This window comes from Trichechus manatus, unplaced genomic scaffold, assembly GCF_000243295.1.
Source record: "Trichechus manatus latirostris isolate Lorelei unplaced genomic scaffold, TriManLat1.0 scaffold00190, whole genome shotgun sequence".
Lineage (NCBI taxonomy): Eukaryota > Metazoa > Chordata > Mammalia > Sirenia > Trichechidae > Trichechus > Trichechus manatus.
Window position 1 is genome coordinate 1,517,796 of NW_004444126.1, and position 20,315 is coordinate 1,538,110.

The window sequence follows — 20,315 nt, forward strand, 5'->3', positions numbered from 1 at the left end:
CCGCTTTCTCAGTTGTCTCCAGGTACAGGCATACCTCATTTTATTGTGCTCCACTTTATTGCGCTTGGAAGAGACTGTGTTTTTTACAAATTGAAGGTTTGTGGCAACCCTGTGTCAAGCAAATCTTATCAGCGCCATTTTTCCAACAGCATGTGCTCACTTCGTGTCTGTGTCACATTTTGGTAATTGTCACAATATTTCAGACTTTTCATTGCTGTTTTATCTGTTATGGTGATCTATGATCTTTGATGTTACTATTTTAATTGTTTTGGGGCACCACAAATTGCGCCCTATAAGATGGTAAACTTAATTGATAAATGTATGTGTTCTGCTGCTCCACCAACCAGCCATTCCCCCATCTCTCTCCCTCTCCTCGGGCCTCCCTATTTCCTGGGACAGGACAATATTAAAGTTAGGCCAATTAATAACCCTACAATGGCCTCTAAGTGTTCAAGTGAAAGGAACACTCACTTGTCTCTCACTTTAAATCAAAAACTAGAAATGATTTAAGCTTAGTGAGGAAGGCATGTTGAAAGCTGAGATGGCCCGAAAACTAGGCCTCTTACACCGAACAGTTAGCCAAGTTGTAAATGCAAAGGAAAAGTTCCTGAAGGAAATTAAAAGTGCTACTCCAAGCTTCTGGGGTCTTAAAAACGTATGAGCAGCCATCTAAGATACTCCGCTGGTCTCATCCCTTCGGGAGCAAGGGAGAATGAAGAGGACAGGATACAAGGAAAAGATCAGTCCAAAGGACTAGTGGACCACAACTACCACAGCCTCCACCAGACTGAGTCCAGTACAACTAGATGGTGCCCGGCTACTACCACTGACTGCTCTGACTGGGATCACAACAGAGGGTCCTGGACAGAGCTGGAGAAAAACGTATAACAAAATTCTAACTGACAAAAAAAGACCAGACTTACTGGCCTGATAGAGACTGGAGAAACTCCGAGAGTATGGCCCCCGGACACCTTTTTAGCTCAGTAACGAAGTCACTCCTGAGGTTCACCCTTCAGCCAAAGATTAGACAGCCCCATAAAACAAAACAAGACTAATGGGGCACAACAGTCCAGAGACAAGGACTAGAAGGCAGGAGGGGACAGGAAAGCTGGTAATAGGGAAGCCAAGTTTGAGAAGGGAGAGTGTTGACATGTCATGGGGTTGTTAACCATTGTCATAAAACAATATGTGTACTAACTGTTTAATGAGAAACTATTTGTTCTGTATACCTTCATCTAAAGTACAATAAAAAAAAAAAGAAAAAAAAAAGTGGTACTCCAGTGAACACACAAATGATAAGAAGCCAAAACAGCCTTATTGCTGATATGGAGAAAGTTTTTGATAGAAAATCAAACCACCCACAACATTGCCTTAAACCAAAGCCTAATCCAGAGCAAGGCCCTAACTCTCTTCAGTTCTATGCAGGCTGAGAGAGGTGAGGAAACTGCAGAAGAAAAGTTTGAAGCTAGCACAGGTTGCTTCATGAGGTTTAAGGAAAGAAGCCATTTCCATAACATAAAAGTGCAAGGTGAAGCAGTAAGTGCTCATGTAGAAGCTGCAGCAAGTTACCCAGATAATTATCTAAGATAACTGATGAAGGTGGCTACATTAAACAACAGATTTTCAGTAGGGACAAAATAGCCTCATATTGGAAGATGATGCTTGCTATCTAGGACTTTCGTAGCTAGAGGAGAGAGGTCAATACCTGGCTTCAAAGCTTCAAACGACAGGCCGACTCTTGTTAGGGACTGATGCAGCTGGTGACTTTATGTAGAAGCCAATGCTAATTTACCATCCTGGAAATCCTAGGGCCCTTAAGAATTACGCTAAATCTACTCTGCCTGTGCTCTATAAATGGAACAACAAAGCCTGAATGACAGCACATTTGTTTACCACATGGTTTACTGAATATTTTAAGCCCACTGTTGAGATGTACTTTGAGACTATCTTTGAAAAGATTCCTTTCAAAATATTACTGCTCATTGACAATGCACCCGGTCACCCAGGAGTCTGATGGAGATGTACAAGGAGATTAATGTTGTTTTCATGCCTGCTAATACACTATCCGTCCTGTAGCCCATGGATCGAGGAGTAATTTTGACTTTCAAATCTTATTATTTAAGAAATACATTTTGTAAGGCTATAGCTGCCATAGATAGTGATTCCTCTGATGGATCTGGGCAAAGTAAATTGAAAACCTTCTGGAAAGGATTCACCATTCTAGATGCCATTAAGAACATTCATGATTCCTGGGAGGAGGTTGAAATATCAACATTAACAGGAGTTTGGAAGATGTTGATTCCAACCTCAACATGGATGACTTTAAGGAATTCAAGACTTCGGTGGAGGATGTAACTGCAGATGTGGTGGAAATAGCAAGAGAACTAGAATTAGAAGTGGAGCCTGAAGATGTGACTGAATTGCTACAACCTCATGATAAAACTTTAACAGATGAGGAGTTGCTTCTTATGGATGAGCAAAGAAAGCAGTTTCTTGAGATGGAATTTACTCCCGGTGAAGATGCCGTGAACTTTGTTGAAATGACAACAGAGGATTTAGAATATTACATAAACTTAGTTGATAAAGCAGCGGCAGGGATTGAGAGGATGATGGTTAGCATTTTTTAGCATTAAAGTATTTTTAATTTAAGGTATGTACATTGTCTTTTTTAGATATAATGCTATTGCACACTTACTGGTTTGCATTCAGGGCCCCCTGCCCATTACTTGCTCCATTAATGTCACACTGGCTGGTGGAGAGGGGATGAAGGAGGAGAGCAGAAGGCAAAAACGGAGATTAGCTGTCAGTTGGATTGGGGGGTGGAACAGAGGGCTCCCTGTGACCATCAGCCTCTACTCCCAGTCACCCCTGCATACACTCAGAGGCTCGGACCATTTTGAGCTGGCAGGTCCCTCCCGTCTCTTGATGTTCCAGTGTCACCTCCTCTGAAGCCTTCCTTGCCCTCTTCTCCCTATCCAGCCGGCATCCACAGCACCTGGTGCTGAGTGGGGTTCAGGACTCGGCACTTTGCATGCTCTCCTTCTCCACCTTGCTGCCACCACACCCCCTGAAGGCAAGCACTGCCCCTCTTCTCTGTGTGTCTGCAGCTGGCACCAACCTGGTACGTGGTGGCACTCAGCAGAGTTTATGGACCTGCATTTGCTTTTCTGATCTAGTTGGGCACAGAAAGTGGAGACACAGCAAGAACTCCAGCCATAGGTCTTTTTGGCCATTCTCTGTGTAGAAGCTGGAGGTTTCCAAGAGGATATGAAGCAGAAGGAAGATGCTGGGCCTGCTCTTGAGAAGTTTTCACTGAATGAGCTGTCCCCTGCCAAGCATTACGTTGCCAAATTACTGGGTTATTGTGGGATAAGATCAAGAGGCCAATTGACATGCCTGGGGTAGGGCCCACATCTGAGGGTGTCGCAGCTATCCATGCCTCCACCTGGAGACAGGCTGATGGGTGGCTGCAGGTGGGGCTCTGTGCCTGGGGCAGAGATCCCCTTGGTCAAAGAGCAAGAACAGGAAGCTGGGCCAAAGAGGGGCGGCCCTGCTTCCCACCCAGACCGAAGCTGATTACAGCATCGCCAGTCCTCCTTGAAGGGGGTTCTGTGGTTTTATCAAGTCTGTACTGTTGTTGACACAGTTTTTCCCCCTGAGGACTTTCTTCTGTGACTTAAAGAATAAACATATGCCAATGGATCAGTGCTGGCTCGTGTCTGGACATTCTGATATTCCTTCAGGGAGCTAGGAAGGGGGAAGGTCTATGGACTCCAGCCTTAAACAAGTTAGAACAATGACCAAGATAACATCTTTATAAAGTTAACTAAAGAACGGGAGAAGCCGTGCCACCAGATGTGGGTGATGACTTCCTAAAAGTCCCTCCACATTTGCCGTCCAGGAGCGATGTTGTCTGAACAAATGTGGCAGAAACCTACGGCCTGGCCCTTTCTAGAAGTGAGGCATTCCATTCAAAAGCACAGCCTTAGCTCCTGATAGTTAAAAATACTGTCTTTGTGACTCAGGTGTTTGAACACAGTGAAGGAGCGTGGTTGCCTCAAGTGAGACAAACAGAGAGACCTTTTAAATGCTCAGAGGAGCAGGTCTACCTTAGCTAGCTAACTTGATCCGTTGTGTTTCAGTAAAAACACTTAATTGAAAAGTTGGAATCTGATTAGTAGCCCCCTAACTCCAGTTTCATCCACTCATTCAACCGGTGTTTATGGAGCCCTGACGCGTGCCAGGGCGCTCAGCGGATAAGTGGGGGACGGCGTTGCAGTGTCCTGATCGTGCACAGGCTGTGCTGAGGTGGGTGGGCCACTGGGAGTTGTGGAGGGTCTCCTGGGTGGCCCCTGCATCTCAGCTGGATCCAGTCCTTCCTCTTCACAGAGCTGCAGAGTGAGACAGGCGCTAGGTGGAAAGAGAGCCTGGGCTTTTCTCCCTCTCCTCACGGCCAGCACGCACCCTGTCCCGGGGGCCACTAGAGGGTGACACGACACCGTCAACCAGCTCCCGGAGCCGCTGTCGCTGCCACAGCCAGAGCCTTCTCCACATTTCCATGAAAATCCAGATCCAGACCAAAGCCCATGATTATGAGTCACTGACACTTCAAGACTAAAATGATTAACCTCGTCCACTGGGGCTTTTAATTATTTGAACAACTGCCTCTGGGTAGCTGCAGCCCTCTTACTAAGGGAGTAGGTCAGACAGTATGGAAAGTGGAACTGCAGAATATTTTACCGTAGGCCTTGCGCCCCCGTTTGATTTAATTTGGCTTCGGGGGGCATGGCCCGGCTCTTCCCTCATAGCCGCTGTCCTTTGCTGTCAGGATGCAACAAGGGTGTCCAGTCATCTTTGAGAAGAGCCCCGTTCCATCTGCACATGAGCTATCATCAAACATTAAATCAAATCCTGTCTGATACCCACAGGAGAAATGTCACCCGACACAAGTGGCAAGTGTTGTATGTGAAAGGGTCTGCTACGCTGTGTGTCCCTGGCATTCGCTGTTCATGAAACAGAGTGAAGGATGGCCACCGTGCCTCTGAGCCTGGACCTTCAGCTTGTTGTGCATGGATGGGCCCTGGACCAGTCTGGTCCCACAGTCGGAATGCACAGAGCCACTCTCCCGCGGTGGTGTCCTTGGGGTGAGTGCCTCCGGCCACAGCAGGGTGCTGGCTCCCAATTCCTGCTCCCCGTCCAGTGATCACAGGACGAGGCGCAGCAGGGCCTGCTGGAGGGGAAGCCGCTCAGTCACTCAGACCCCAGCATGCCCCCTTAGTGTGCAGATGGGGGCTTCATCAGAAGCCAGGAATTGCTATAATCAAGGAACCAAATTTAAAGTAGGAAATTCCTTAGGGTTTGGTCAACTCCCTCTTCAGAGGTCCAGATTTGGGAACTTTGCAGGATCCTTGGCATTTAGACTTGTCCTAATTATAGCGACTCTGTAGTACTTGTCTTTATTTCCATTTATTTAAATTCCCTGTTCCCTATACTTACAGTTTTAAAAACCAAGTTTGTAAGAACAGCTGGCAAGAGTGAATGACTGCTCAGAAAGAAAAGTATTCCTCGTCACCTGTGCTCCTGATGAACGAAGCTGCTGAGTTACCAAGTTAAGACCCAGAAACGTACAGAAAACTTGATGTTCATGTCAATTATATTGGTGAGCTGGCTTCCTAAACACTGGAGCTTGGGGACTTCACCTGAAACTGCTTCTAAAGCTCAGCCAGGGGTCTGCTACGAGGATAGCTCGGCTTGTGGCTGGTCAGGGCTGTAATTCCTGCTCTGGGACAAATGGGCTCCCTTGGTGTTTAAAATGCCCCTTGCAAAATCAAGTAGCATGGTAAACCAGCTTATGCTAGACCAGGTACAACATGAAATGAGACTGGCCATCCGGTACCTGTCTTCCGAATAGACTGCAGTGTTTGGAGATAAGCAGGGAATATCTGTCCCTAGGAACAGTCAGACCTAGATTCCAGAGTGTGGAGTGGAGGAGGAGGCCCTTGAGACTGGCATGCTTGGGCTGGCAGCACTACTGCCAGGCTGTCTAATTGATTTCTGATCGAGATATCTGTAGCAATATTTGAATGAGGACAAACATTACCCAAGGACAACGAGCATGTGCATAACCAATTCTGTAAAACCAAACCTGTTGCCGTCGAGTCTATTCCAACTCTTAGCAACCCTACAGGACAGAGCAGAACTGCCCCATAGGGTTTCCAAGGAGCGGCTGGTGGATTCAAACTGCTGACCTTTTGGTTAGCAGCCGTAGCTCTTAACCACCGTGCCACCAGGGCTCCATAATGGCTTAGGAGGAGGAAAAATGGGGACAATTACTTACAAGCAATCTGTACCACTGAAACTCATGGTATGAGCGCACGAAATAGTCCACCATTTCCCAAGAGCTGAGTGGCGTCCTCACCTGAGTCACTGCTGTTAGGTGAGTTTATCGGGGTCCTGGCTCTGTTCTAGCTGATATTCCACAAGCAGCCATCCCAGCCTCAACCGACATGTCCTGGGCCAGCCGAGGCACTCCTGCCACAGATGGTCTGTCACTTCATTTCTACCAGGGCCCCACCACAGGCTCCTGTAGCCCCATCAGCTGTCTTCTTGGCAGCCTTGGCTGAGGTTGGACACTGAGTGTCAAGACAGGCCCCTCCAACCACGTGATGTGCTATTTGGCTGGCCAGAGAATACACTCAGACTGCATTTTTACTTTTCCCCTTCTGGTTAGAAAATAGTATCTACAGTCTTGGTAGATTTTAGTCCTCATTTGAGGGTTATGTCCACTAGGCGTGATTACTTCCACCCCTCATCTGTCAGTTTGTCATATTGTGGTGGCTTGCATGTTGCTGTGATGCTGGAAGCCATGCATGCATGCCACCAGCATTTCAAACACCAGCAGGGTCACCCACGGGGGACAGATTTCAGCAGAGCTTCCGGCTAAGATGGACTAGGAAGAAAGGACTGGTGATCAACTTCCAAAAATCAGTCAAGGAAGACCTTACGGATCACAACAGAACATTGTCCAATATTGTGCTGGAAGATGAGCCCCCTAGTTTGGAAGGCACTCAAAATACATAGCGGTCGCAACAATGGACTTGAGCACACCAATGATCATGAAGATGGCGCAGGGCCAGGCAACCTTTGTTTCTGTTGTACATGGAGTCGTCGTGAGTTGTAGCTGACTCAATGGTAGCTAACAAGAATAACAGTGTAATACTTGTTAAAACTGTATGTATCATCTGTGACAACAAGATTTCTCACAAGCATCACAGAAAAGTTTCCTCCACCTTAGAAGGTTCTGTTTGATCAATTCACTCAGTCAAAAATATGAGTCAGGAACAATCCCAAGCCCAGTACATGGCCCTGGAGTATCCCGATTCCCAGCAGTCCTTTGCAGTTTCATCCCAAATCCAGTCAGGCTGAAGTCTCTCAGACCCAGGAGATGAGGCACTTTCATTCCACAGCCTGTGAATGCAGCGGAACCCTGCAAGCCCCCGTGTCCTCCGGTGAGAACAGCACATCCTTGGTGCAGTGGGAATGGGTGTGGGGCTGCAGGCCAGTCCTTTGAATGTTGGCGATGCAGATGAAGCCAAAACTCAGGACACATGGCACATAGCATTCCACGTCAGTGGCATCTTTCACATGTCAGGTGGAGGGGATGCTTAGTAAACAGCTGCGAGTAATGGTGATATGAAAATGGGGATGCGAGGATGGTGGTAACATTGTCTCTCTTATTCCCTGGGTTACAACTTGGAGCGGAATGCTCCAGAGAGTGTTTCCATGTTTTAGCCACATGAATATTTGACACTGTCAGGAAAGGGAATGAGTTATACTGGAAAAATCATTGAGGCCCAGGAGAAAAGAATGGTATAAACAATAGGGGCTGTGTTCACTTATTCCAAGCACCTGAAGACAGTTGGAATTCACACTTGACCAATGTTTAGTGAGTGCCCACTAGGTGCCAGGCGTGTGCTCAGCTCCATGTGTGCTGCACCGCTTAGTCTTCACAGCCTGGGAGGCGAAGAGCATTCCTGTTGTCTCCTGGGTTTGGGAACTGAGGGGCAGGGAGCTGAGTGTCTTGTGGCTGTGCTCAGAACCCCCTGCCCCAGCCTCCTCACCACATGCCTCACGGTCTAGCAGTTCCAGATCCCTGAGAGCCCTCGATACACCAGGCTGACCCCGACTTCCATGCCTCGGCCTAAGCCGCACCCTCCTTCCTTCATCCACTGGACAAATTGTCCATCCTTCCAAGCCCAGCTCAGACTAGAGAGTCTAGGTCCAGTCAGGAGATAGAAACCAGGGAATGTTCAATAGAAAGGATCGTTAACTATGATGAAAGAGTAACTGTAAGAAGAAAACTCTGTGCTACTCTAAGGCTCAGGGAACACACCCAAGAAAGAGGAAACATTGGAGGGTGTGGTCCAGCCCACAGTAGCAGAGATGCTCTCGAGTTTGGCCAGCCTGGAGCAGGTCTAGAGTTGCTGGGAAAGCAATAGGCCACCATCCAGAGAGCTACTGGTGGCAAGGATGGTCGTGGGAAACAGGGTGCTGGTGGGGGCCTGGGACCTCAGCACACAAGTTGCACAGGAGCTCTGGTTCTGTTGTAGAGAGGGCTACAGAAGGATTATCTCCAGGCCCAGACTGCAGGGTCACAGAGGGACCATCTCCGGGGCAGACCACTGGCCATTCTCACACACCCCAATGACCGGGCCTCTCCAGTGCCCTCCACAGAGAAAGTTCCACACTGTGCCCATGCCCAGGAGCACTGCTCACAGGAGTCTGTCCATGATCGCAGGAAGGGTACTGAAGGCTGAGTCTGGGGCTGAGGTAACACTCAGAGACCCGCTCCATGTGCAGCCGTCTCTGTGCCCACCGCCCGCCCCCTCCACCCAGAGGCTCTCACACCAGCCATAGCCCAGCCTACAGCATGGACATGATAGCCTCCCTGCTGGGGCATTCAGCCTTCTCCTTTTAGATTACTGGGCCTGGCTCACAGTAAGCTCTCAAGCCTGGAATTTGTGCCTGGAATGATGCCGTGATGGCCGGGTTCACAGCTCCTCAGTGAGAGCAAGAGGAAGCAGCCCTGGGAATAAGCAGGTTTCCATGTTCCTGGCCTCCTTGTCTTGTTCTTCAAAAGATCCCATGTCTGGGAACTTTAGGGGTCAAACAGTCTGAGTCTTTGCTGGAATGTGTTGGGCTCTCAGTTGCCAGCACAGGGCTGATGCCTAACCCTTTTATCTTTAAACCCAGCACGTAAGCAGGAGTAAGTACCTTCGCTGGACTGACACACCGAGGCACAGAGCAGCGCGTCCTTGGATTGTCTCTCCTTTTTCATCTCACAGATGATGGGTAATTTGGATAGAGACATCACTTTATTTTCCATTTTCAAGTTCACATTGGGTTAGAGCTAATCTCTTTCATTACAAGGGCAAGGCTCATATATCCTGGAGGCTGAATCAGAAGACTGTCCAGGGCCTCTCCGCACACGTTCAGTCAGTTTTTCCTTCTGCCTTTTAACTGGAGCTGTCAGTCTACCGTCCAGCGCCGTCTGCCCGGTGCTTCAGAGGGCCGCTGCTACGGCACCACCTGCTTTCATGCCCCTGACAGGGGCTGCCTTCAGGGTCCTCACCCAGAGTGGTCTGCGTGGGCCAGGCTCTGTGCCCGCCACTGGGTGCTATCCCAGAAGGGGAAGACGTCTGCCTTCAAATGCCTTCCTCGGGGGTTCCTCAGCCTGAGCAGGGCAGAGCCTCGCAGCCCATGAGAACCATGCTTTCTTGCTTGACTTCCAGGACCCTCCACTGCCTGGCTCCGTGCCGCCTCCAGCCTTGCCTCGGGCCCACAGGATGGGCTTCCTCTGCCCATCCCCACATGTGCCAGCTTCCTGTCCAGAGAAGGCTGTCACACAGGTTGGGGTTGACACTACACTTATGTGGTACTGTTATATTTAATACTTAGTAATATTTTCTTGTGCATGCTGTATTTTTCCAAGTACATCGTATGCTTGGAAGCAGGGACTGCGTCCTAAACTTGTTTGGCTCCTCAGCAGAGGCGCATGATAGATGCTATTACGCGGCTAGTGGGAGAAGCTGGGGGCAGGGCTTGGAAGAACAACTTGCAACAGGAAGGCAGCCACGTTAGATGATCAGCCCTCATGGCGTGATCAGAAACCATGGCAGAGGAGACACACAAGCTGCTTCCAAGACACGCGAGCGCCAGTCTTTAGGTCTGCACCTCAGATCAGAAGGTTTTGTGGGGAGTTACAGATTCCTACAAAGACTCTGAGTTGATTCCAGCCTCTTCCCTGACCCAGCACTCCTTGGCGAACACCTCTCTTCATACTGCTACACGCTGCCGTGACTGAGGACTTGTGTCCTGTGAAGTCAGTGCCTGTGGAGTGACAACTGGCAGGGACTCTAGCATCTCATCCCAGCAGCGCCAGGTGACCCTGGGTCGGCTGAGCCTATGTCCAGTTTTGCACATGGCAGGGGTCTGAACCCCCATGTAGTTGTTGGCAGCTCACTGCCCACATCTCTGGCAGCCTGGCTCTCTCCTAGCAGTGAGCAGATTGTCACTGTCATAGCCAAGGTCGGGGGACATCAGCCCTGCCACTCCAGCCCAGCTCCCAGGTTCCCTTGGGACACTCAAGGCAGCGTGGCAGCTGCTCCCACAGTGGCCGTCTCAGAGCTGCCCTCCACCTGTGAGGCCAGGCAGGGGCCTCAGGTACGGCCCGCAGGGTGAAGCCATAGCCAGGTGCCCGTGGCCAGTGAGGGGCAGGGCTGAGGGCACTCGGCTCACCCACCTCCCTGTGCTGACCCAAAAGTTACCCAAGGACAGCACTGGGCTCCCTGTGACACCACCCCAAGTCTCTCCTTCCTGGATTGTACCCTAACCCCCTTCCTGGAAAATAGCTTTTAAGGGAAACCAGAAGCAAACTGGCCTAATAGTTTTTACTTCTGTTTGCTTTAGATGAAGCTAAAATTAAAATACATACATACATAACCACACAGGGGGTTTGCACAGATGGAACGCCCCGCCAGGCAGTGTCACTGTGGGTTAGCGGAGGGCCTCCCACCCGCAGCCCCGGGCCCAGAGCAGTGGGTCAGACGAGCGAGCGAGCGAGCGAGCGGACGTGCACGTTTGCTCCCTGGAGCAGAACAGCGCGGCGGGACTGCACTTGTCAGCCGGACCGGCAGACGGGTGAGGCAGGGGAGCCGCTGTGACGTCCCTCCGAGCTGCCCTCCTGCAGGCCCTGGGCAGTGACTCCCCTGCTGCAGCTCCTCCAGTGCCAGCGGCTTCCATATCATCTCTGTGTTCACGCTTCAGCCTGTGTTAGTCCAGTTTTCACAATTCTTGTGTATTTATTTCGTCAAGATTCTAGGGCCTCAGTCTCCACTGGTGGTTCTTTTGAAAGAAATGCGTGTATAGAGACCAAGAATGAGTGGGTCTCTGTCTGTCTGTCTGCTGTGGGCCTCATGTCTTTGCACGTGGCCTTGCAGGAGTGACAGGTGTCATATCCGCATGTTAGGTCCCCTGACATCCTGGGAGGAAGCCAGTGGGGACAGCACCTCCAGAGCCACCAGGGCCCAGGGGCCATTCCCCATAGAGGAGGACCAGAGGCCCTGAAGTTCACAAAAGGTCCTGGGCCCAGCCCCTCCCCCTTCTGGAAACCCTTCTCCAGGAGATGTCATCCTAGTTTCCAGAACTTTCTGTCCTCCTTCTGATTTTCCAGCCTCTGTATCCTGCTCTGGTCAGGTACTTGCTGCCTGTTTTAAGGAGTCATTCCTACACTGTGCTTAGGTTCTTCGTGCTGACGCAGCATCCCTGACCTTCCTCTGGGGTACACGTGACTTGCAGACATTTTTCTGGGGCATTGTCCATCACATTAATCCCGCTCCCATAGAGACCAGCTGGATTTACTTGGGCCTGCACTTGTGTCTGGGATATCACCCTTCGTGCCCTGGGACCTCGGTCTCCCAGCCAGCCTGGCGGCCTGCAGACTTCCTAGTGTGTTCTTGAGACCCCTGTGTGAGCTCTTGTGCTTCCCTGCAGGGCCTGATGCACTCCAGCGGCCCCGTAGGTCGGCACCGGCAACTGGTCCTGGTCCTGGAGGGGGAGCTCTACCTCATACCCTTCGCCCTCCTGAAGGGAAGCTCCTCCAACGAGTACCTGTATGAGCGCTTCGCCCTCATCGCCGTGCCTTCCATCCGCTCCCTCAGCCCACAGGCCAAGGTAACACCCACACAGGTGTGGGGGCTTCTTCGCGGGGTCCTGAGGCACGGCACACTCAGCCAGATGGGGCTGTGCTACTCAAGGGTAGGATGTGAGCTCTTCATAAATGTCTTATAGTTTGCAGCTGGGTAGGGTGACTTCAGAGTGGAGGCAGGGGGATGGCCCTCATGACCCGTGGCAGCCATGATTTCTGTTATTTCTCCCCGTGAAGTTTCTTGGCTGTGACATCAGGGTGGTGAGCTGCTCTGATGCACTCAGTCAGGTGTCAGGCTGGGAGAGTATCTCTGGGGGCCGGCTGCAGAGCACTATTTGGTGATGTTCCTCACTACCTTCTGTGAGGCACTTGGGGACCACAGATGCCATGTTCACCATCATCCCTCAGGCTGACCCCATCTGGGCCATGTGTGCTACATAGCTGAGGGGCCACAGGCGGGGGACAGCAAACAGGTAAGACTAGTGCCCAGTCAGAAAGTCTCAAAAGGCCAGTGAAAGAACTGAAAGCAAATGAGGTGGCTTTGAGAAGACAGGCAGGGACTCAGGTCTCACTCAGCATGAAAACTCAGTGTGGAAAGGTCTGTGTAACTCAAGACAGCAACAGTGCACCATCCATAGAGTTGCGACTTCACCCCACAACCACCTGCGGCCCTGACCACCTATGGAGAGACTTTTGAGCCAAACCTGACTCCTCTTTCCCTACCCCAAACTCTCTCAGAGACCCCGAGGCCCTAGTTCTTCCTGACCCCTCATGGCCCCCAAACAAGGCTCCCCACCACCTAGCACTCCACTTGCAGCATTGCCACTTGCCTCGGCTGCAGAACTATCTTTACACGAAGACCTGGGTTTTTCTGTCTTCAGGCTGCTGCCCGTGTTCTCAGAGTCCCTCCACCCCAATGGGCCCCCTCACAGCCTGTAGAAAGGGTTCGGCTGGGTTGGGACCTGCGGCACCTTGCCCTGTGCATGGGTGGCCTCCTGCCTTGACCTCTTTCTTGGTCTACACTGGTCATTGGTCTGGTTCGAATGGAGTTGGTTTCTGCCTCTCAGATTTTTGGGCATCTTAGTTGTGACTGTTTTTGTGACTGAATCACTGTTCTCATGAGACAGAGTCAGTTCAAAGTGAAAGAAATTCTTTCCTCCAAGATTCTCATGTTTCCGTGGCTGACTCTGTGACTCCCAGGCGCAAAGTGAGCTGGCCGCACCCTCTGCACAGCAGCCTCTCACCGCGCCATCAGCAGGGACACTCCGGGTATCAGATATTGCCAGTGGTAAGAAAGCTTTTATTTTGATGACAACAATAAACCGTTTCCACCGTACCCAGGGAGTTGGAGGAGCCTGTCTCCTGGCAGGCGCGTGGCAAGTCTCTTACCCAGCGTTTAAGGCACCACCACACAGAGGCGCCAAAAGTTACCTCAAAATAATTCGATACTTGATGTTTCCCCAAAAGCATCAAAAGCCATCATGGGGAAAAATCAGAACTTTGCTGGACGTCTTTAGGCTGACTTTGTATTCCAGTGGTGTTTTTATTTGGAAGTACAGAAAGTGTAAGGGTACTATGATCTTTTAGGGTATAGAGCTTCTAAAGGATGTAATTTGGCCCTGGGCTCACCGAGATTGCCTTGCTTTTTCCACAATTTAAACAAAGCCATCCCTCAAAGCCCCTGACTCACCAGAAGCAGATTTTTCCCTTTTCAGGGGTGGGCTGTCCCAGGCACCACAGCTTCTTGCTCCTCCGCACGCTGTCACATTGCGCCTCCTTTCCCCACTGTCCCCAAATGCTTGACAAACGGGACGTATCCTCCTACCATCCGATCCTGATTCTTTTCAAGAGCTTGTCACAGCAGATTGAGTCTCAGTAAATCATACACCTGGGTTACGAATGAGGTTATTGGGAGACCAGGGAAAGCCAGAGAGCTGGCCGCCCCATGCTCCCGAGAAGCACTGCAGCGGAGGTGGGGCGTCCTGTCTGACAGTCTGTGCTTGTGTCTCCCCCTGACCTCAGCCTCATCTAAGGAAGAGCCCACCCGTGTATTCCAGCTCCACGTCCATGGCAGCCGTCATCGGCAACCCCAAGCTCCCAGCGGCAGTGATGGACAGGTGGCTGTGGGGGCCCATGCCGTCGGCCGAGGAGGAAGCCTACATGGTGTCAGAGCTGCTGGGCTGCCAGCCCCTGGTGGGCAGTGTGGCCACCAAGGAGAGGGTCATGAGCGCCCTGACACAGGCTGAGTGTGTCCACTTTGCCACCCACATCTCCTGGAAGCTGTCAGCCTTGGTCCTCACGCCCAATGTGGACGGCAACCCTGCCAGCAGCAAGAGCTCCTTCGGCCACCCCTACACGATCCCTGAGTCCCTGCGGGTGCAGGATGATGCCAGTGACGTGGAGAGCATCTCAGACTGCCCGCCCCTCCAGGAGCTGCTGCTCACAGCCGCGGACATCCTGGACCTGCGGCTGCCCGTGAAGCTGGTGGTCCTTGGCTCCTCTCAGGAGTCTAACAGCAAAGTCACGGCTGACGGGGTCATTGCACTGACGCGGGCCTTCTTAGCTGCTGGCGCACAGTGTGTCCTCGTGTCTCTGTGGCCTGTGCCAGTGGCTGCTTCCAAGATGTTCATCCACGCCTTCTACTCGTCCTTGCTGAATGGCCTAAAGGCCAGCGCCGCCCTGGGGGAGGCCATGAAGGTGGTGCAGAGCAGCAAGCCCTTCGCACACCCCTCCAACTGGGCAGGTAGGAGGGCGGTTGCCAGCAGGCACCTGTCTGTGGGCTCAGGGCTCAGTCCTCACTGCCCTCAGACTTCGCTCTGCAGGCAGGGGTTGGGGAGGCAGGGCCAGGGGCACCAGGAAAAGGAGGCCATGGGCCGCTTCAGGGAGAGAGCCTTGTTTGCTAAGACTCTCAGCTCCACCAAATCAGTTTTTAATACTAGGGTTTTAAGATAGTCTTTTTCCCCAGGGAGCATCAAAGTGTGAATGTAAATCTCATCCTTCCATTAGTGTGGACTGGATGGATCTGTTTTATGGCACCCTCACTTACGGTCCCAACTCTAGAAAAGAGCGATGGGGTAGAAGACCCTAGATTTGGTAACCGGAAGTCTTGGGCTGATCTAGCTCCCTGTCCTGGCTGTGTGGCCTGGGACAAGTGCCTTACCTACTCTGAAGCTCAGTGGCCTCAGTGATAACAAGAGGGTGATGGTGGGTGCTGCTACTTGTCCTGTTCACACTTGAGAGGATCTGTAAGGAGTAGATTGAAGGTCTTATGAAGCATGAGTCCTGTACCTTCTGGAAAACCAACAGTACGTGGTCTTAGTGGGCCTGCTTCAGAGGCAGGAAGAGTTTAGGAGTGAAGGGAGCAGGTACTGTGGCATCTGGTCACAGCAGAGGGGAGGAATGCACCAGCTGTGTGCAGAAAGCCTGAGTCTTAGCTCCCTGCTACACCTGAGTCCCCAGGGTCCCTGGGTGCATCGTGCCCACAGCAGCCACCCAGAGAAGACTGCCATGAAGGAGGCCCTCCCTGACAGGCCAAGCCCGGCACTCACACCTCCCCCTTCCCCAGGATTCCCAGAGTCCAAACCCAGCCTCTCACTCACCATCCTGTCGTCTCATCCTTCAGTCTGTGATGTTCTCTCAGAATTGACCCCTGCAATTCCCCAGGGCACCCTAGAGCAAAGCAAAAGTCCCACCAGTGCCATAACAACAGCACCAACCCATAAAGCAGAGTGTCTTAAAGTGTCTGAAACTTTGGGAGACAGAAAAACACCAAAATGCTGTTTCTAAAAATGTACGTGTTATTGTTTTAATGGCAAAAGATATATATACATCCACGTATATTTTAAAAAATTGGACTTTTAACTTGCTCTTCCTCTTAAAAATAAATCCAGTCAGCATGTCCTGACACTGCTGGTGTCGTCTCCCGGAGGTGGGGGAGCCCCGCAATGGAGCCTGGTGGTACGGCCCAGGCCCAGGTGGTGCTGCCACCTGCCTGCCGTCTGCTTGTGCAATGGATGAGCCTGTTGTTCAGACATGGAAATGCATTGTTTACTTCACTCATCGACAACACAGCTGTAGTATTCTTACTCGTGTGTCTATTCAAAAAACAAACAGGATCTATCCTGTTTTCTCCTGTGGCTGAGGAGAAACCTTCAGTGGGTGCTGACAGCACACATGTGTTGCCTGCTTTCTGGCCACCCCCCTTGTCATGCAAGGTAGAGGGTGGTGGCAGGCACAGGGCTTCTGGTCCAGCTCTGCACTAAACTGCTTCTGCTCCCGGGGATGCAGAGATCGGAGGACACCCTTGTGGTTTCCATCATTGCTCTCCTCACATGATGGCAGGCTCACACAAGCTCCTGGCAGGCGGAGTGGCCTGGCCCCACAGAATACAGTGCAGGGTTTGTGGGAAGAGGCCCATGCTTGGCCATCCACGGCTGAAGGCCCCCGTACCCTACTGTCTTCCCAGTGCGCTTACGGACATGAAAGTTTTGAAAAGGGGCCCTGTTAATTTTCTTAACAGGCAATATAAAAGTCATAACTTTGTTCTAGGGAAAATATTTTTTAATGAGGCTGCCTCAAAACTAAACCAAACCAGCTCCTAGCAACCCTATACGTCAAAGTAGAACTGTCCCATAGGGTTTCCAAGGAGCAGCTGGTGGATTTGAACTGCCGACCTTGTGGTTAGCAGCCGAGCTCTTAACCACTACACCACCAGGGCTCCGATGATGACTAGCTACCCTTAAAAAAACATCCACTTAGAAAACCAGTTCCCTGCACCCCTCAGAGGCAGGCTGGTCTAAAGCTGCTCAAGGCTGGAGGAAGCTTCTCTGTGCCTCCCAGCAGCCCAGCTAGGGACCAAGTGCTGGGGAAGGAGCCCCATGGACAGGGGGCCAGGATCTGGGTGCTGTGTGGACAGGTGACCTTTACCAGCCAGGCTCCATCTTCTTATTGTCAGCACTGGACAGATGGCCCCTTCCCGCCTCCCTGCCCCAGAGGCCACGAGGAGGTGACAAGCCAGCACTGTGAACACCCGCACACATACTCCTCCCTCGGGGCGAGAAGCCCTGGGCTTGTTCCTCCAAGGAGACCTAGGTACAAACAGGATGAATTTCAGGGAAAACCAGCCGAGTCATTCCTTGCCGGGGGTGGGGTGGTGGTGTCCAGAGTCACGTGGCTGTGTGCACAGGCTGCGCAAGGAAGGCAGAGGCACTCGCAGGAGCCCCCTCACTGCGTTACCTGAACAACTGAACAATATCGAGCCCTAAATGCAGGGGACAAAGGGCACCAGATGGCTACCCAGTGAGTTAGCTGCTCCACAGTCCCACCTGCTGAGCAGCGCTCACCAGCCAGCCGTCCCTGCTCTGGCGGGCGGGCGACATTACCAGACTGGCGGCGGAGATGCGGGGCTGAGAGGAGAGTCTGAGAGGCCCTCCCTGCGCTCTCTACAGGTTTCCTGCTCATTGGGAGTGATGTAAAGCTGAACAGTCCCTCGTCCCTCATCGGCCAGGCCCTCACGGAGATCCTGCAGCACCCAGAGCGCGCGCGGGATGCCCTGCGAGTACTCCTGCACCTGGTAATGGGCCTGGGGCCCAGGGAGCCCCTTACTTAGGGCTTCACTGGGAGCATGGACCCCCTAAGTTGACTGAAAAGGCTTGGAGGGGGAGGGGAGGGGCTGGCAGGTTGGCATAGCACAGGGGATGAGAGCAGACGGGTGTCAGGGTCCTGGGTATCCAGAACATGGTCTGGAGGCCCCACGGATGTCATGCCCACAGGGAGGGCCAAGGCAGGCCCCAGACCCCTCGTGCCTGGTCAGAGGGTGGTAGCTCTCAGGGCATTTCTGATGGTAGGTCAGTCATGCAAATTCTTCAGCTTAGGGTCTGCCTGAGGAGGCTTTCTCAGGCCTGAAGGAAATCAGTGAGCAAGTTAAGAAGGCTGTAACCTGAAAACCTCCCAAGCACACTCAGGCCGGACCTGAGGGAGCCAGGATGAGCAGATGTGGGTGTGGGCACTGCTGGAAGGTGGGGCAGTTGAGGGGCACTCAGGGGTTTGAGGCCTGAGGGTATATCCTGCAGTTATGGGAGCCATTCTGTGGTTTGGGGCAGGCCCTGAGCTTTGTTTTCAGACAACTCACTAGCGATCCGTTTGGAGGAGGGCCTGGAGTGGGCAGCAGGTGGGTTAGGGAAGGGACAGAACCTTTTCCAACCGTGGGCCAGCTCTCGCTGGCTCTGTGTATGCTTTTCATCTGCAACCTCGCACGCAACTTGTCCCAGTGTCGCAGTCCCCCGTTCACACTGAGGGGTGTTACGCCACTCAGGCCTGGCCACACAGTCTGCAGAGGGCAGCAGTAGTCAGCCCTGCACTGGCCACATGGAGAGCCAGGCCACACCCCTAGGCAGAGCGGTGGGCTTACCCTGTCACCTTCCAGGTGGAGAAGTCCCTGCAGCGCATCCAGAGTGGGCAGCGCAATGCCATGTACACGTCCCAGCAGAGTGTGGACAACAAAGTAGCTGGCATCCCTGGCTGGCAGGCTCTCCTCACTGCCGTGGGCTTCCGGCTGGACCCCCCTGCCAGCGGCCTGCCGGCGGCCGTCTTCTTCCCAACCTCTGACCCAGGTGACCGGCTCCAGCAGTGCAGCACCACCATCCAGTCCCTGCTGGGTAAGCTGGGGCATGCCCTTGCACCAGCAGGCCTCCGGCAGAGCTGGCAGCAACTGAGGGGCTGGGGAACAGTACCGGCAACACAGCTGGTGGCCATGGTCCCTGCATTAACGAGATGTGGGACCTCAGAGCGAGGAAGGAGGGAGGCCGTGTCTTTCAATTTGTAATGGCACGTGACCTGTGCCCCAAGAGCAACAGCGGGGTCCACTGTGCCTCTTCCTGGGATGCTGCAAGGTAACCCTGGGTCAGCAGTAGCTGTGATTCATACTGTAACCGGCAGCTGGGAGCCAACAAAGCTGTGCGACTGGCCCCAGGGTGAAGGTGGTGCAGGTGCTTAGGGCTGCCCTTTGTGCATGACATAGAGGGGCTGATGCAACCTGAGACTGCACCTTGGGAATGTGACCATGCCCCTAGAGGAGGACAGCAGGGCCAGGACTTGCCCTGATGCCTCTGACCTTCCTTTCTTGGAGACAGTGCTCTCCTTTTCCAAGTCAGGCCCGGAAGTACATGCCTGCCTATCCCAGGCTTTTGAATGCCACCACTGCTGAGTGTTTCTGGGCTTCTTCCCTTGGAAAGGCAGGACTGGGGATCCACAGGCCCCTCAGATAATGCCCACCCCCTTTCCTGGTTTAGGTTTGCCCAACCCTGCCCTTCAGGCGCTCTGCAAAGTCATCACTGCGTCGGAGACTGGCGAGCAGCTCATCAGCCGGGTGAGTGCTGAGCAGGGCCGGAGTCTGGCCTGAGGCTCTGCAGAGCCATAAAGACAGAAGTGGTTTGGCCCCAAATAGGAACCTGCAGTGATGCAGCATCATTTCTTTCTTCAGCCTTTGTGACAAGAAGGGAAGGGCAAGGGTGGGGAGCCACAGGACCGCTGTCCCTGGCCCTGTGTCCTTGGCGACTCCTTGCAGTGCAGTGCCCTCTAGATGCAGATGATGCTTATGGGGCCCTGTCACCTGTAGTCTCAGAGCAGGTCCTAGCTCTTCATCCAGTGACCTCCTGCCACCTTGTCATCCCCCAGCTTTTCAGCTATGAGCAAGCATTCCAGCCACCGCTCCTGAGCAAGCCAGTGTGAGGTCGTCCACCAGGATGGCGACAGGTGTCCCAGGACTTATACTCTGAGTCAAATTATTGAAACAAAATAGTAGTGAACGCAACGTCAGCTCTAATACAAGATAGAGGGAAAGTCACATTGCATGGCAGGTTTCAAAAACGTGCTTTCTTCTAGCAGACGGTAGATCTAACTCAGGGACTGGGAGGGTTTCTAACCCTCGGCATCATGTAGTAGGCCCTTCCCAACTTGACCCTGGGGTGTCTCTGGAGCTTCGCTGTGCCCACCAATTCTCCTGACTAATGAGGGTCTGGGATGAGCCCCCAGGTGAGGGCTTCTGCGAGGGCCCAGCCACCTCTGAGGAGCACTTTTCTCTGGTCATCTTGGAGAGTAGTCATTGGAAACC

The 20,315-nt window shown here is 52.5% G+C and overlaps 1 protein-coding gene across 1 annotated transcript in view; it reads left to right on the forward strand.

Annotated features, from left to right (window-relative positions):
• Window positions 1-20,315, forward strand: part of TTC28 (tetratricopeptide repeat domain 28) — a 703,674-nt gene that overhangs the window by 672,114 nt on the left and 11,245 nt on the right. Inside the window, exons 15-19 of the mRNA XM_023741786.1 lie at window positions 12,052-12,231; window positions 14,228-14,948; window positions 17,653-17,777; window positions 18,630-18,861; window positions 19,495-19,571. Of these exons, the coding sequence (XP_023597554.1) occupies window positions 12,052-12,231; window positions 14,228-14,948; window positions 17,653-17,777; window positions 18,630-18,861; window positions 19,495-19,571 (1,335 nt within the window). The remainder of the gene's footprint in view (window positions 1-12,051; window positions 12,232-14,227; window positions 14,949-17,652; window positions 17,778-18,629; window positions 18,862-19,494; window positions 19,572-20,315) is intronic.